Source organism: Lethenteron reissneri, chromosome 29, assembly GCF_015708825.2.
Source record: "Lethenteron reissneri isolate LAM-NWPU_2019-01 chromosome 29, ASM1570882v1, whole genome shotgun sequence".
In the NCBI taxonomy this organism is placed as follows: domain Eukaryota; kingdom Metazoa; phylum Chordata; class Hyperoartia; order Petromyzontiformes; family Petromyzontidae; genus Lethenteron; species Lethenteron reissneri.
The window spans coordinates 5,959,713-5,977,992 of NC_083807.1; the positions used below are offsets into that span (position 1 = coordinate 5,959,713).

General features: G+C 46.1%; 1 protein-coding gene across 7 annotated transcripts in view; it reads right to left on the reverse strand.

The window, feature by feature from the left end:
- Positions 1–1,456: 1,456 nt before the first annotated feature.
- OTOF (otoferlin) overlaps positions 1,457–18,280 on the reverse strand; it is a 125,382-nt gene continuing 108,558 nt past the window's right edge. For all 7 annotated transcript variants that reach the window (XM_061562499.1, XM_061562497.1, XM_061562498.1 and 4 more), the window contains 13 exons: positions 17,484–17,590; positions 16,850–16,981; positions 15,203–15,340; positions 14,170–14,297; positions 13,295–13,465; positions 12,090–12,250; positions 10,792–10,931; positions 9,573–9,661; positions 9,184–9,282; positions 7,144–7,385; positions 4,914–5,092; positions 4,279–4,379; positions 1,457–3,249 (listed from right to left, as the gene is read on the reverse strand). In XM_061562499.1, the coding sequence (XP_061418483.1) occupies positions 3,069–3,249; positions 4,279–4,379; positions 4,914–5,092; positions 7,144–7,385; positions 9,184–9,282; positions 9,573–9,661; positions 10,792–10,931; positions 12,090–12,250; positions 13,295–13,465; positions 14,170–14,297; positions 15,203–15,340; positions 16,850–16,981; positions 17,484–17,590 (1,868 nt within the window). In that variant the 3' untranslated portion in view covers positions 1,457–3,068. The remainder of the gene's footprint in view (positions 3,250–4,278; positions 4,380–4,913; positions 5,093–7,143; positions 7,386–9,183; positions 9,283–9,572; positions 9,662–10,791; positions 10,932–12,089; positions 12,251–13,294; positions 13,466–14,169; positions 14,298–15,202; positions 15,341–16,849; positions 16,982–17,483; positions 17,591–18,280) is intronic.

Genomic DNA, 18,280 nt, shown 5'->3' on the forward strand with positions numbered 1-18,280 from the left:
CACGGAGACGCAACTTAATAGTTAATAAAGGTTTTCATTTTGTTGTCGGGTTAGATCGCGTTAATATAAATGTGTCGTTAAACCTGCCACCACCCAACACAGCCAATTAGTAGGGTTTGTCACGTAAACAAAATGTGCTAATCAGTGACTACTTCAGCGTACCACTGTTGGAGAGTTAACGCACAACATTTACAATTTGAGTGACGATGTTTCGCTGGTGATTACAGCCAGCTTCATCAGGCGATTTGCCAAAAAAACCCCTTCATTATTGATAATATCGGTCGCGAAAGCCTACATATGCAAATTCATGTTTATTGGGTTGCGGGTCGAGTAGCAGGGATGGTGGCGGTGTTGAAGTGGGTAGCAGGTCTGGGTCAGGTAGTCGTGGGGTGTGTCGGGTTGCCGATCGAAAATATAGATCTGTGCAGGATTTTAGTGTATGATGTCACTGATTGGCTACCTACACCTCTATAGGCAGCGTATGATGTCACTGTGATTGGCTACCTACACCTCTATAGGCAGTGTATGATGTCACTGTGATTGGCTACCTATACCTCTATAGACAGTGTATGATGTCACTGTTATTGGCTACCTACACTCTATAGGCAGTGTATGATGTCACTGTTATTGGCTACCTACACTCTATAGGCAGTGTATGATGTCACTGTTATTGGCTACCTACACTCTATAGGCAGTGTATGATGTCACTGTCATTGGCTACCTACACTCTATAGGCAGTGTATGATGTCACTGTGATTAGCTACTTACACTCTATAGGCAGTGTATGATGTCACTGTTATTGGCTACTTACACTCTATAGGCAGTGTATGATGTCACTGTTATTGGCTACTTACACTCTATAGGCAGTGTATGATGTCACTGTGATTGGCTACCTATACCTCTAGAGGCAGTGTATGATGTCACTGTTATTGGCTACCTACACTCTATAGGCAGCGTATTATGTCACTGATTGGCTACCTACACCTCTATAGGCAGTGTATGTCACTGTGATTGGCTACCTACACCTCTATAGGCAGCGTATGATGTCACTGTGATTGCCACTGATGCCTTAACGGGCTGCAGTTGTGTAAGAATCGCTGTCTGATGAAGGCCACACTGGTGCCATGGGAGCAGCCACTGCTAAGTTGTGTTTGGGCTTGTGCAAGGCAAGTCCTAGTCTGGCAATTGCCACTTGTGTTTCTCTTAGAAGCCTGTTACATACACGCGCTTGCAGCCACACATACACATTTTCAAATAGACTTCATTTAAATAAATGTGTCATAAGTTTGGCATTTAAAGAGGAAAACATGGAGCAACAGGCTCCTTTATATTTTCTGTCAGTAGAATGTTAACAACTGAATATGAACCAGATAAATGACACGCTTTCCACGTCACATTCTGAACTATGTCTTTATTATTTAAAGTAAATAGTTAGGCAAACTACACTGACATGACGTTTCACAGCAATAAAACAACAGCAGGGATGATGTCTACGCCTCTCACGCACTTCACCTTGACATGATAACAAGGTGGTCATTTCCAGCGGATCACTACTTACAGCAAAACGTTCCAGCCAAATGACTTCCCTTTTTGTCGTTAACTTGGTGGTCCCCAAAGCACTTTGGACCGAGAGTCAGAACGTTTCCTCATGAATTGTTCTCACATCCCAATTAATTATAATAATTTTCCCACGTTTTCCCAAGGAACGTCTCGCCGAACCTCAAGACTCTTGTTTCCAGGGGGGTCCTTCCAAGTTGTTGCAGTGAGGCGCTATGTTTCACAAACACCGTCTGCAAGTAGTTTCACATGAGGATGCCAATGTGGCTCTCTACGTAATCCCAACGGAATGACTTGAAGGTAATTCTGCAGTGGGGATTTTTTTTTTATAAACACAATGTGTTTTTGTGAAGGAATGAAGATTACTTTCAATGAAATTACCACACTGCGGTGTGGGTGCACTGCAGAACGCCATTGTATTTTCGGGGCCAACAAAGCATAATTTAATAAAAGCGCAAGTCCATATTGCTGATGGTGCACACAGCCCATAATGGGCCTTGGCTTTAGAACTGCTTTTTGTGTGTTTCGTTCGTTGTCCTTCCCCCACACCTTCGATTAGCACAGTCGGCTACGTACGGTGCTAAAGACGTTCACAACATACATACGAAGGGTCCTCCTACTGGTGAGACCTCATTTCAGGCACACACGGATGCCGTTAGGGAGGTGGTAGCACTTCATATCTCCCCCACCGCCTCCCAACCCTTACGACTGCCCCACTGGTCAGGCCACTAACGTCTGTGACAGGGCCTCAATGCCTTACTTAATAGAGCACTTCCATAGCATTGCTATTTTAAATATTTAGCAAATTTCTAAAAGCTACACACTGTGAAATCATTAACTTGTGACCTTAGGGTCCATATGATTGATATTTGCGTATGGGTCAATTTTCCTGTGCAGGTCATGACGGCATTCTTTATAACATGACACCGGTACCTGGCATGTTGCATTGGTTCAAACAGTTGCCACACCGATTGCCAAAGGAGCGCTCAAAGCCACAACAACATAAATCACACACGCGTGTCACAGAGCAAGATGCCTGTGCTTCAAAGGACCAATGCCTTAGCTACTCATTGACCATCCACCTCCATTAAACCCTTTAGGCGATTCAACAGGACTCAACAGAAAACTTCACAGATAGAAGGCATTGCAATGGCTGTTAATAATGACGAAAAAACCCCATCAATTAAATTGCAATCCATTACAAAGAGCTGTGACTTGTATATTGAAACTAACGTAAGTTTTCTACGATTAAAGCTTTTATGTTTTGTCAAATAATTTATATCGATTATCTGAAATAATTTATCGTGATAAATAATATCCAAAGCCACACAAACGTGCATTTGACATCAACACAAGATAGGAACTAGCGTGTATGTGTGTGTGTGTGTATATATAAAATGAAGTGTGGGAAAAGGCACTCAGGAAATAAGTTTCCGATTTAAAAACAGCAACATTCACTTGCAAGCCACTTGCCTGAATTGCAAGGAATCTCACACAAGTGCAGATTTCTACTAAGCTCCCAGTAACTTTTTAACCATGTAGCCTGGCATGTTGTAGAGAAACAGAGCTAACATAGCCAGGAGGAGAAGTGCCAGTACGATTTTGACAATGAGCCACTTGTAGCGGTGACAGATTAGGTACTTGATCGATCTGAGAGGTGTGAGGAACCACATGAATGACGTATCTGGCCGGCTGTCCATGCAGGCGTTAAAAAAGGGAATAAAACATGGAACACATGAATCACACGGCATCACGGAGCCATTACAGCATACACACTAGAAATCGCGCACAATAAAATGCAATTGCAAAAGCACCAATGTGAAGCCATATCTGACTCTATATTGCGACAATTAAACGCGATTAGCAGAGTTGGCTAAATACGGTGCGAAAGAAGTTTGGCGAACATGCATATACGATTGTCACATGCACAGCAAATAACAATACAGTGGTTTTATTCTGTTATCAGTAATTAGTGGATTGCACTATACCAGAATTTCCATGGATCGCACTTGACGGGAAAAGAGTGCTTTCGTAATGATCTAGATTAATATATCGTGACGTCATGTTCATGTGCACATTCTAACCTACGGATGTTTTCAGTCCCAGTTGCTACACTTTATACATGGGATTCACTTGAAGCAGCCCGACTGAGGCTACTGTAGGTTTCCTGAGCCCTAATGCTGTACAGTGAGTTGTTCATAGCCTTTGCCTGCTCCCCTGTGGAGGAGGAATACCAATTCACAGCACTCGCCACCCGACCATGAGATCGCAGCTGTCTGGATAACATTTTACAGCCTTCAGTTTCGGGGCACGTTTCTGTCATTTTAACCACGCTTTTGTAAAGTGCATCCTTGCCCAAGTCCTCTTGCCAAAAAGGATGTCGTTAAAGTCCTGATGCACATTGCAAAGCAGAATTTAAGCGATTCCAATCAAAATAATTAAACCCAAAAAAATAATCGACTGCACGGAATCTTCGGTGAATCCCAAACTTGGATAAAAACAAGGCAACGGTTGGCACGGCGCAAACTCGTCATCTCGTCGTCATAGCAGCAGCAGCACGGCACAAGCCAGCGTGGCATGCCAAATCTCGGAGGTACAAAGCCCGAGATGACGTCCTGTACATTTATAGCAGTGTCATGTTCACTGATGCATCAGAATAGGGCGCTATCACAGCGCTGATGTTCACAGGGAATGCGGAATGTGAGAGGTGGCGCTACTTACTTGGGTTTTTCCAGAGGGTCTGGCTCATTGCGGCCCAGTCCCGCTGGACTCTTCTCAGCCTCCTCTGAAGTCAGCAGATGAATCTCCGCCTCGACTTTTCCCTGTTAGGACGAGGAACAAAGCAGGCCCACATTTATGCATCCGATACATCCTTGTTCTTCTACGTCGGTGATGTTGTTTTGCGGTGTGGTGACGATGCGTCGATTGATGTGGGGACTATCAGCAGCTCTGAAATTCACCATAATATTTTCAACTCAGAGCACGTACAGTATTCGCTCGCTCTCATAGAGATAGAAAACAATTCAGGGGTACAAGGAACCACATACAAGCAGGAGGCAAGCCATGTGATGATCTGGTGCCAACAACTGCCCAAGCTTTTGCGGTCCTCTATATATTAAGGTGTTTTATTGGCTAGTTAATGAGCATTACAAGCACCACTTTGTGTGCTGAAAGAGCAACGTTTTTTGGTTCGTATACGTTGTGTGTAACGGGTTTACGTGACCCACACAGCCATTGCAGGTCAACCATTCACTGCGATGTTAAAAAAGAAGAGAGGTGATTCTTGAATTGAACCCTGTTGCTGCATCGTGGTGATTCATTGAATCTCCAAGGCGGTGGATTGTCGTTCCTCGTACCGTAAGCTCCAGCTCGTCGTTCTCGTTGCGGGCGGCGAAGGGCCACCAGCCCTTGATCCTCTTCTGCTTGAAGATGGAGATCATGGGCACCGAGCCGTCCGTCTTGAGCATGTCCAGCGAGCACAGCTTGGAGGTCTTTGCTCCGCGCGGGAAGCGATTCAGGTCCAGCTCGATGGCACCTGCAGCCCTCCAAGAGACGCGGCGACCGTTACACGAGCACCGCCATTAAGGGGGCGATTACACAAACCGTGTAGACGTAGCAGAGGTCGCAAACAGGTTTTGATTCCTTACCCGTACCCGGCCGCAACAGGGTCGCAAACGGGTACCTGTACCCGTATCCGGCCGTACCCGTACCCTACCTGATACCCGGCCGGGTACGGGTAGGGTACGGGTATCGGGTACCTGATTGCGACCTCTGGGATGAAGCCATGTTGCAGGCGCGGGTGGGTTGATTCTAGGAACTTGAATTGTGAGAAGAGACAAGACGTTGGGAAATGAGTGACAAACAGTTACTCACCAGTGACTCGCGGTCTACCCGTACCCGGCCGCACCAGGGTCGCAAACGGGTACCCGTACCCGTACCCGGCCGGGTACGGGTAGCCGGGTATCGGGTAGGGTACGGGTATCGGGTACCCGGTTGCGACCTCTGAGACGTAGCGCTTTACTCAGCAGGCGAGGACGGCTGCTTGCGTTGTGGCCGAAACGTCGTGAGAATTGTTTTATTATGTTTTATTTTTATTATTTTATTACTTCCCTTCTACGTGACTTTACCGAAAGAACCAAGAAGATGAATCCCTGCAGTCACGAAAGCTTTAAATCAGGAAAATTTTTTTTTTGTTACACAATGTATAATCAGTGCAACGTGCTGCCCACTATTAGCTGTGGGTAAAACCTCATCCCACGGTGTTCCGCGTCTCCCGAAGTGCGCAGAACGCACGACTGATTGCGCGGTTCGCAGTGAAAATCCAGGCAATTGGGCGGTCCTTGGTGACTTGCGCACCAACGCGATTCCACTGTCAATCTAAAGGCAGTGGGCTATGTCGCTGCTTCATCATCATCATCATTAATGGTGAACAAATGAAAAACGTAACCAAATGTAATATGTACCTTAGTGTATTGCCAAAAAGATGTTGCTCACGCAAAAAATGCACCTGTCATCATATTACCAAAAAATGGTGCATGCGTATCACGATATATACAGACAGTAGCACATGAAAAAAAAATATAATAGGTTTTACCCTTTCTGGCAATAAAACAGGTGTTAAGATGTTCAAATGCCATATAGATATATTTTGAAAGGAACCAAGTCTTCATTGACCTCACACTACTTGTAGTGAACATGCAAACAAACATGCTCTGTTAACAGATGCATTGTCTTGGAAACTGATTGGCCTACACCAGAGACGGCCTTCTTGATGTCCCAGTCTCACCGGTGTCAGACCAGAGAACGCCAAAAGGCGAACAGCACAAAGACGATGCACGTATCAGAGCATCTATAGTCCCATGATACAGTAGCACATGTACAAAATATGGTAGTGTGCAAGTCATTAACAAAATGCCAAACGTTAATTATTAATCGACAAAACGCGTGAAGATCACTTTTGTGGCTCAGCGGAAGAGCGAGCGGCTCGCAAGCGGAAGGTTGCGAGTTCCAGTCCTGGTCCGGAGTCGATTCAACACATCATCCATCCCACTGAGGTTGATAAAATAACTACCTTTGAGGGTAAAGTCAACATCGATAGCCCTAAGAATAGACCCACCCCTGCCATAGGAATGTGGAATTTTCAGCACCGTTTCTTCAATAGACACTTGAGCAGGAGATCACGTTGAGTTATTGTTGTTGCTGCTCTTGTTGAGATGTTATCTCCCTCACCTGGTATGAAGGAGGTCGTGGGTTAGATTCCGAACTTGACACCTGCTGTATATTTGGAGTTTGCATGTCTCTCTCTCCCCATGGTCAAGTGGATTTTTTCTTTAGGTCATCCGGTTTTTCCCTCCACATTTAGAATCAATATCACGCATTTAGAGTATCGGGCTGCTATAAATTTCCACCTGATAAGCCACTTCGTTGTATGTATGTTTGTACGTATGTAGCCAACCGTGCTAATCGGAGGTGCGAAGTTGCGCTATCATTTGTGATAGCCAGGCAGCTTCTGAAAAAGAGACCTAATAGCTCAGTGGGCCTTACCTGGTAAAATCAAAGAATAAGCCAGAGCCGCCGGGCACTTACCCAGGAAGTCGTCAGCGGAGAAGTGGTCGGCGTCCCAGACCTGCAGCGTGAGGCGTGCGGGGATCTTGTACTCAGTCTCGTCCCACGAGAACACCGACTCCTTCTTGGACATAACGATCTTCTCCTCCGCCACGAGGTAGTCGAAGGGGAAGACGAAGCGCCAGTTGAAGTTGCCCTCGCCCGTCACCGAGTTGTAGTGCACGTCCGTGTCCTGCTTGTCCTCCTGCTGCCCCTTGAGCCAGCTGCAGGCACGCGGCGGTGGGGCGGTGGAGGGGTGGGGGGGCAACCGCACGGAGACTCGAGAACCGGCCACTGCTGCACAACGGCCTCCCCCCATGCCTCTGCAGGTCATGGGGGTCATTTGATCTCACGTTCAACAGCCATGCATGTATATTTACGTGGTTCCGTTTTTAAGGCACCGGTTGTTTTTTCATGACTACCATGGGTCAACTAGTGGGTAAACTAGTGGGTCAACTTTGTACAGCCTTGGGTTTCTTGCGCTGCTGATTTGCTACCAATGCAGGTAGGGACAGTGCCAAGCCATCGGAGGATACTCAGTGGAAATTATCTCTGTGCTGTGTCTTGGGACGACAGTAACACCTCCATATGCGTATATTCGATAAACAAAGTTTTGCTATCACAAACTTTGGATGCATTTCCATTATTTTACACAGAAAGCTAAAAATAAAGTGAAATCATAAATAAATGCACTGAAATTTAGCCATGTACGGCGCTATGGAGTTTGGTGGGCAATGCAACCTTATAACTGCACCAAAGACGACACTGGTGAGTGTGAATATATTTTACAGTACACTATATTTAATTTCTTCTTGGTTCTTTCGGTAAAGTCACGTAGAAGGGAAATAATAAAATAATAAAACATAATAAAATACAATTCTCACGACGTTTCGGCCACAACACAAGCAGCCGTCCTCAGGTGAAGAACAGGGCTGTCGGAAAGACAGCGTCTGAATAGTTCATTCAGAACGTAAATTGAAAGTACTTAGATCGAAGTGAATCTAAACAGAAGATACATTATTCAGTAACCTATTGCGCATCTATACTGCATAATCATCGGTGTGAAAAGTAAGTGTGCATTATTGATATCTTAAGATATATTACCTTGTGTATTATACTATATGTATTATTCGTTGTTTATCATATAAATGTTTTTACACTTATATAAAAATTGTTACCATAAATATGATATGTGGGGGAAAAAATTATAATAAAAATGAGAGAGACAATAGCCAGTCAGGGTATCAATAAGTTGAGTACGTAAAGCGGGAGGGTGTAAATCTGGGTGTTACTGTACGTGCCCTCTGCTTCACAGTGTACAATAAAGATCCCCAAGGGTAGGCATTGTGTGCTGGCGTCGGGGTCTAAATGATCTACAAATTCCAAAATCACTAGCAAAGTACTGAATTGGGATTGTACAAAGCAAATGAATACTGGCAGGATAATGCCCCAGGCCACTCTTGGAAATGATACTCATCCAGCTCTCTTGAATTCTCACCTGGTTAAGGAAAATGGACTTGAAATCTGAAACATCGTGGGGAGGATTTCACCCAGGAGCGTACAGACAAAGCACTGGGCGTTATTATTCTCATAGCATACGCTGGTCTGTAAGCCACCAGCGTGAGGGTAGTGCCACGTAGGATGGCAGAGCTTTTGTAAGGAGGCAGCAGAGGGAATGGCGTTTTTACTCTGCTGCGGCATTCCGTGGCAGTCGGTGGGGGCACCAAAAGAAAAATGTGCATCTCAATGGCGCTCTTCGCGAGACCAGAAGAAAAATGTGCATCTCAATGGCGCTCTTCGCGAGACCAGAAGAAAAATGTGCATCTCAATGGCGCTCTTCGCGAGACCAGAAGAAAAATGTGCATCTCAATGGCGCTCTTCGCGAGACCAGAAGAAAAATGTGCATCTCAATGGCGCTCTTCGCGAGACCAGAAGAAAAATGTGCATCTCAATGGCGCTCTTCGCGAGACCAGAAGAAAAATGTGCATCTCAATGGCGCTCTTCGCGAGACCTTCATCTCACCTTCGAACAAAGATATCGGAGGACTTTTCGCCCGTCAGCAACGAGTCGTCTTCCAGAATGACGTCATCGGTGTTCCAAATGATGACGCGCATCTCCAGGCTAAACACAAAACGAGACGTGGCAAAGTCAACGGCCAAAAAGTCTGATACAAGAAAAAATCAGGTGCATGAGTTACCCCCATCGTATTAAATTGATTTCAATGTATACAACACTCTACTTTATCAACGTACGCTAATCTACGTTGCTGTTTAATCGCTAAAACAACCAATTCGGCAGAATGTGGCAATGAGACAGTGGCTACATTGGACTGATGAATGTTAAGTGTTTTTTTTATTTGATCCGAGCGTCCAGAAGGAGCGAGGCGGAGGGCTGCAGCCGGGTGGCGGTACCTCTTGGGCTTGCGAGGCGCGATGTCGATGGGAGGGCCCGGCCGCGGCACGTCGGCGGGAAACATGTCCACCCACATCTCGATACGACCCTGGAAGCACAAACCCCATGCCATGGCCAGCACAATCAGCGCAGCCAGCTAGGGCCCTACAACGCACTTACCGACGGTGGTGGTGGTGGTGGTGGCGGCACGCCTGTCAGAGACGATCTAAAATTATTCCTTCATCACAGCTTTACCCATTTTAACACACTGATGAATGCAAACTTTTAAAAAATATATCTTTGCAAATGTTTCATTGGCAGCAAACTTTGAAGATATTTTTCAGAAGCGACCTGGCTGCAAATGATAGCTCAACGAAGTGGCTTATCACGTGGAAATTTCTAGCAGCCAAATACTCTAAACGCGTGATGTTGATTCTAAATGTGGAGGGAAAAACCGGAGGACCCGGAAAAAAATCCACGCAACCACGGGAAGAACATGCACACTCTAAATATACAGACGTCAGGGTCGGGGTCGAATCCACAACCTCTTGTATACCAGGCGAGGTAGTTAACATCTCATCACCGTGGCGCCCTTTGTCCATTCATATGGATCCGATCAACCTGGAGCTTGTGGCTCATTCACATCCTAGATGATGTCGCTGTAGTATATTAAAAGTGTGCGTTCCACAGGATTATGCAATAATTGAGATGAAAATATCACTGGTATGGTGGAGTCAGAGGCCCCTCACCAACAAGCTGTGACAGTAATTAGATAAATACTCTTTGGTTCTTTTGGTAAAGTCACGTTGGTATAAGAAAGAACCAACGAGTATGGATTCCTGCAGTCATGAAAGCTTCAAATCACTTTAATTAGATAAACTCAAGCTTTGACAAACATCGGAGGACAAAGAGGAGGCCACGGACACAAGTGCGTCTCATTTTGTTTTGCATGCAGATATGTTCATGGTACCCAGTCATGAAATTAATTTAAAAAACTAACTTTTGTAGACTTTGTCATTTAATCACGAGCTCCTCGCGCTGCGCTCTTCACTGGACCATGGACACGGCGAGTCTTACTTTCTCTCCGAGGAATCTCATCCCAGGCCAGGTGTGTCGGTCACAGGACATGAAACCAGCTCATGCACACGTGCTTGGCCTATTATTGACGGCTTGGGGAAGTCCTTCATCCGGCCGGCGGATTGATCGCGGCAGCTGGTGACAATGACGGGGCCTGGTCACCTGCTCGATGCCGGGCTTCTCTGGGTGCAGCAGAGGCCTTGTCTCGATGTGCTCGGGAATCAGCTTGCAGGCACCGGGGATCTCCTCCCAGTGGTGCAGTACCGTCAGCGCCATGTGCTCATCCGTTGGCTTCTTCTGACCTGCAGAGGCAGCAGTCAACGCGTTCACCGCGGGACGAACACGAGCCCCCGACTGCACCACCCACAAATACCATGCTGGCTAAACAAGCAGGAGCGGAACATCGCTGAATATTGACCACTCAGGCTCTGTGCGTAGTCATAGACAGTGACATTTCACGGTTTTTGGTGAAAACACAACAGAACTCACTGCTTCTCCCATAATGCTTTTTCTGAATAGTCACAATTCCTTATAAATGTGCTTAACATTGGTGAATTAGAAAAAAAAACTGCCTTGATGACAGATCCGAATCAGTTCTGACATCAGCATATATGTGCCCTATTATTATCGGCACACCCCCAGATGCTGATCGTTTTGTGGGATTCCAATGGGAATCCACACATTCCACAATGTGAATTGGGTCAAAACACACGATCAAGATTTTAGTCCACCCTATTGCAGGAATTCTGCCATGAGTATAAACCCAATTTAGTGAGCACCTTTAACAGGAGGTCATAGAAGGCATCTGACTCTTGGCCTTGGCTACATCCTTCCACTGATGTTCATCTTCGGTGTGGCCGTAAGCAACCACCAATCACCTCCCGTTGATGTGGAGGTGAACTCACAGTAGCCTGGGACTTACAGCTTCCCACACCTCACTTCCACGCTCCTTTTTTTCAGAAGAAGAGCCACTCCCTGTTGTTTGGCATTCTCCTGCCCCGAGTAGAGGGGGGGTGTTTACTACTCATGGTGACTGGAGCCAGAGCCAGTCCTCCGGACCTCCTGAATACTGCAGAGATCCAGGCGGTACCGGTCCAGCTCCCGACAGAGGAGTGGCAGCCGCTCCTCTACAGTGAGCGTTCTAACATTCCAGGTGGCCACTTGCAGTGGCTTTTTGTCGTTGCGGGAGGAACCCCGAGGGTACAGGTTCAGTCTCCTGGCTCCGCCAAATGTGGTTTGGCCGGCATAAGCTTAGTTAGAAATTACTCACGGGGTATCGTGCTAATTGAAATGCAGGTGGAGGGGTTACCAGCACCTCGCACCTGTCCAGAGCCCACACACAGAGATTAGAACACACATGCACAGACTGGAACATAAACACACAGACTAGAACACGCACACACAGACGGGGGAACACTGTGGGAACGCTGTGCGAGTGCTTGAGGGCGACCGCCCCTCACCGTTCTCGTCCTCCACCTCGGTGGCGGCAGTGAAGGTGCGGTTGGCGACCTTGACACGCCCCTCAGGGCTGTACTGCGGCGGGTCCACCTTCACCTCCTTGCACAAGCGTGCCAGAATCTGGCTGGGCTTCAGCGGGTCCCTCCACATGTTGTAGCCGTGTCTGCACCACGGGGGAGGGACGTCGCGTCACCGCCGGGTTGAGCGAACGCGTGAACAGCGCACGTCCACCACAATGTACATTAACTGTACCTGTAACTGTACTATATCTGTATTGTACAGTAACTGCTGTAGCTTTTTAAGGCAGAAAAAGGAGGAGGAGTTCTCAACAATTCTGACTGTCGCCTGATGAGGCTGGTTGTAATTACTGGTGAAACATCGTACTCGAATTGTAAATGTTGTGGGTTTACTCTCCAACATACCGGTGTGCTGAACTAGTAACGAATTGGCATGTTTTTGTTTACGTGACAACCCTTACTAATTTGCTGTGTTGTGTACCAGCGGGTTGAAGGACACATTTATATTCATGAACTGCTGTAGCATTAGATTGCGCCTTCTAGAATCATCTTGTGATTTCTGTTGGCTTCAGTGGTGTTATTTTTTCCCCTTCTTTTGTTGAGATTTTAATATTTTAATATCAAGCTCCAAATGGGCTAAATTCAAATAAGGGGGTATGTGTAACAAAGTGGCTATACTTGGATGCCCCACCCCTGAATCCGCTCGCCATTTCCACGCAGCGCCGAACTTTCACAACATTTATGATGTCTGTCACACTGTGAAGATGGCGTCACAAAGGAGACAGAAGCAAGTGGCACTACGCATCAACATCGTGAGCCGCTGTAAATGGCGCCGCACAAACACGATAGAAATCCACTGTCACGAACTGGCAAAAACAATAGCAGCGTTTTTGCACAAGGACCGGCAGATATTTAAAAACTGAATAGATCAGAAAATGTTTCATTGAGGCCTTGTAGGTTTCAGGGTTTCACTACGGCAGGTGACAGAGAAGGACACAAGGCAGACAAAAACGATAGCCACGAACAATGCAATGGACTCTAACAGTGCTCTGTTGGGCATCTTCTGACTGGGAAGTACAGACGATGGTGATGATGATAATCTTGAAACCAGTAAGCATCATTCCTAATTGCCCATCGCAGGCATCAGAGAGTGGTAGGTGTGAGTGTGCAGGGGAAGGGTGGGCACGAACATGCTGTATCGCTGGGAGATGCCACAGGTGGGACGATGCTTGCTGTAGAGGCGATTCTCCAGGTCTATCTTGGTCTCTCCGATTAGGTCGTCCGTGCCGACCAGGTCCCAGTCATAGATGGACACGGTCAGCATGGAGTCCATGGGGAACACGGCTTCGATGTCAAACGATCTGTACAGCAACGACGACACAGGCATCATGGCATCAAACAAAAAACCTTCAATATTTAACTGGATCTTGAAACCAAAATATGATTACATTTTGAATTATGCTTTTTTACAACAACGCAAAAGTCAATGTACAATCTTCCAAGATTATATGTATCATCGAAAACTACCAATGTTATTATTCAGCCATATGCCTGCTGTTATTGAAATAATTATACGGGCGTATGCTTAACGAAATGCCACGCGATTATTTCCTGAATAAAATATTTGTAATTTGACTTTGTTTCAATTGTAATTCTTCAGTGTTATAAGATGGTACATTTCCCATGTGGACGCCATGGTGGTGAGATGTTAACTACCTCGCCTGGTATACATGATGGTCGTGGGTTCAATCCCGACCATGAAGCCTACATATTTATAGTTTGCATGTTCTCCATGTGGTTGATTGGATTTTTTGTCTGGGTCCTCTGGTATTACCCTCCACATTTAGAATCAACGTGCGTTTAAAGTATTTGGCTGCTCGACGTTTTCTACGCGATAAGCCACTTCGTTGAGCTATCATTTGTGGCCAGGTCGCTTCTGAAAAAGAGCTATATAGGTCAGTAAGCCTGACCTGGTTAAATAAAAAAAAAATCATAGTTTCATTTACAGCAAAGTTTATCACCAAACGTTTTTTTTCATTAGCTACAGCGACGCGAGGGCACGTACTTTCCAAAGACGGGGTTGAGTTGTTTGGAGATGTAGTTCTCCTTGTCCTTCACCTCGTGCTTCCCCAGCTTGACCACGATGTAGGGGTCGGCCTTTCCATTCACGTCGGCTGGGTGCAAATCGTTTGCCTGCCAGAGGCGAGAGAGGGGAAGTCACCCATTAGCCCGACTCGAACGAACAGCGGTCAATTACAAACAGCTGAGCGTTGGACATTTAAAGTGGCACCTGTATGCAGAAGGGTTAATGATGAAGAAAATCTTTTTTTGTTTGATCCTTTACTTTATGTTTATGGTGGCCAGATGTTAACCACTTTGCCTAGTCTATGTTTTTATTGCTCGTTACCTGGCATCAGACGACATGATCTCGGTAGGACCAGCTCAGTGCCCTGACCATGCAATCTGGGATACCACCTCCCAGGTTATACTGAGACCCTACCGTTTACAAATTGATTACTGAATACAATCTTTGCATCAATGTTACGGGTGACTGAACTTCATCATCATCATCACCACGATCCATGGGCAAATAGCCCGTCGGTGTCCACTGCACATTTCTTAATTTGTCTCCGCTTTCCTCCAACTTATGCGAAAATGCTTAAGTAGTGCCACATCTTTCTGGCACCAATCTCTCATGTCGCCGTCGTCAAGCCATTCTCTTTCCGGTTCCTTACATTTTTCCCGAACAATACACTTTTAATATCATTGTTGTTGTCCATCCAACATACGTGTGCAAATAGTTCCAGTTTCCTTCTCATCACTGCCCGCATCATCAGGTCGTCTTCGTCTATGCGCAACCTTTTTCTTACTTCTACGTTGGTCACTCTTTGCGTCCAGTTTAGATGCAGTATTCGTGACTGAACTTAAAGTGAACCAACAGTGGAATCTGCGCGTACTTTTATTTCACAGTCATAACAAAAAAAAACACTTGTCAACCATCACTCAAGAGTAGTTATGTCACCGACTACCCCCGGACAGACCAGTCCAACACGACCGACCCAGTGAAAAGATTCAACACGCGTGTGGCATGTACTCACGCGGACCACGTAAACCCTGACGAGCACCCCGATGGGGTCATTGCTTGGGATCCCCTGGAACATTCCGAACTGCGGGTCGTACCCCACCTCCCGTGCCAGCTCCTCCGGAAGGGGATACTTGTACACACACAGCGAGCCCTGCCAACACAGACCCCGATCACATGTCCACTGTAAGCGTACACAGCACAATTAAACCAAATCAAAACAAATGTTACGTCTCCGTTGTGTCACTCATCATTGGTTTACCGCACATGTGCCTGCAGAGTGGACCTCCTTCAAGGACAACCTCTGGACTTGGACTCATGATGATGCATATATTGGTAATGAACAATCCAGTAGAAGCCACTTGTAATTTCATACACGTGCGCAGACAGCCACCGGCCAAACTGTGTGACTGAAGATGCCTTCAAATTCCCCATTGTTTTAAAGGGAGCACGTTGCAAGCATTAAGAGAATAATTTATAAGGGCAGTCAAAATATTTTGGCTGCCCCCCTTCTCTTTCCACTGAAGAAGGGGCATTGCCCGAAACGATTACCCGGATTTTTCTATTTTAACTGTGTCACTGCTCCTGCAACAAGGTGGTAATTGTTTTGTTCATTTTGAAGGGATGGCAGGCTGAATCAGGGATTTTATCTCGATCGCTTGCTCACTCACGAGTCGAGTTCCCTGTCGCAGAGCCACCTCGCGAAACCAGGCAACGCACCGTACGTTGATGCCCACTTCACGCTCAGTTCTGTGAAAGTCTCCAATAAATGATCGAGCGACTCCTTCATCCCAACTGTAATCTGGCATCATTTTTACTTTTTAGTTTGTTATCCTTCCCCTGCACCTCCGATTAGCACGGTTGGCTAAGTAAGACGTTCAACATACATACATACATACGGCCAACGAACATTCTCAGGTTGCATTTGAATTTACAATGAACGCAGCACTGAGAGATTCCAGGTTTATACACCCTGGCTTGCGTGTAAAGTTATACGCTGGTCAGTGTCTCCATCCTCAAACGATCATGGGGTTGTGTTAATCTCTATTGGTATTTGGCTCTGAGCCAGTGATGTACATTCCACATTTCTATGGAGGGGGCCTGTCTATTCCCAAAGACAACCACTCTTAATATGGTTCTCCTTTTTAATCAAGCCGAGATGGATGATAAGTCAAGTTAACTCTCGGATGGGATTTCAACTCGAAACTTTGATTTCAGTGTTAAATAGTATATTCAGTATATTATACACTACGTACAACTTAAACAATGAAAATACTGCACGTATACACATCATCGCATGCAGTCTTCGAGATTGGAGTGGTAAGTATGGGACAGTAAATACAGTAACTTTTTAAAGTAGGATATTTATTTTTGTCTATTTGTGTGTTTATTTATGCCACTTTCACATAGTAAACAAATATTAAACACTAAAAGAACATGCAACACCTAAAACATGTCATACAAGAATGTGCAAAAATAAGCTATTTTAAATGACGATTTAGTGATTATCTGGCGTTTTGAAATTCCGGCGCCCCCTTCCCCCCCCCAAGGCGGCAGATAATCGATGATCTCCTGTAACCTCTCGCAGCCAAGATCCGTGCCCGTGAGGTGTGTCGGTGAGTGGACTCTGTCAGGAGTGAGATTCCTGTGAGATGCCGATCACCTTGAACCTGCCGACCAGCCGATCCTCCTCCATGCTGCTGTCGTCATCCTCGATCTTCCCACGGTAGAGGCTGAACGTGTGCAGCCAGTCCTCGAAATTGTCAAATTCGGCCTCCAGCTCCTTGTCGAACATCTGTGAAGAAACCGGGCATCGGTCATCAACCCGGGCCCTGGCAATGTTGGCAGCACAATCAACTAATGCTTGTCCAAACTTGTGGAATATCTTTTGTTGTACCTATAGTTATGCACTTGTTGATTTATTTAGGCATTGCACTAATCCACCAATGAACCACAACACCTTGTTGATGTCAAGGAACATAAACCATCACGCGAACTCCGGTCATCCTCGCAGCAGCGGCTTCTGGCTGGCCATCGAACAAAGACAGTCACCATATCGTGCGATTTCAGATGCGCTTCTGGGGCCGTCTGGAATGCTCTCCCTTACGATATAAGGAAGCCACTGGAGCTACGCATTTTAAAATCTAGATTGAAACTTCATCTCATTAAAATAGTTTTTTGTGTTTAGTTTGTTGGCCTTTCCCGCACATCTCTGATTAGCGCGGTTGGCTAGGTGCAGTTGCAAAAGAAATTCAACATGCATACATACAAACATAATCCCAAGACATCCGTCTCACCTTCAGCTCCTCCACCCTCATGCGGCGTTTCACCTCCTTCTTCTCTTCCCGTTCACCGACCTTGACTTTCGCTCCTGCCTTTCCGGCCATCTTTGGGCTTCTGCGCTCTAAATGAGCAAACGTCACCCGCACCCCCGGCCAGTGTTAATTTGTTTCAACTTCACCTCGCTCATCCTTTTCACATGATTTGGCCCGTGATTTAATTCGGTGAGCAGTGCAACAAGATCGTGAGCACGAATTCCAGCCAGTTTCCTCGTGGCAGTTTCATTGCCTGAGATCGCTCAACTCAGCACCGGTATCTCATGAGGAAATAGACGCAGGTTGTCCTTAGGGGACCGGATCCCATCAGTGTTGCTGTTGGGAGGCGCATTGGCCTCGAATCCTCTGGGTGGGAGGCACCGATGTTCAAAGACTACTAGCTGTAAGCCAATGCTGCATACACATACAGTAGATCATCGACTATCCGGCTTCCAACATTATCAGGCGGTCCCGGGCCGATTCGGCGAACCTCCATCACAGCTGATGGAGTTGTATTCAGACTGAAAAACCACCTCCATTTCTACATCCCCCTATCGTCGCCCCATGCACAGTCTTCGAGATTTGAGTGTTAAGTAGAGTTAAGTAAATACAGTAACTTTTTACAGTTGGGTATTTATTTGTCTTTTTTGTATGTTTATTTATGCTGATGTCATATACAGTAAGTAGATCCATGCTAATGACGGGCAGGACGGCCACGGATAGTTCAACATTGCGGATAATCCAAAAATATCAATTTTCCGCGGATCTCTATGCCAAAA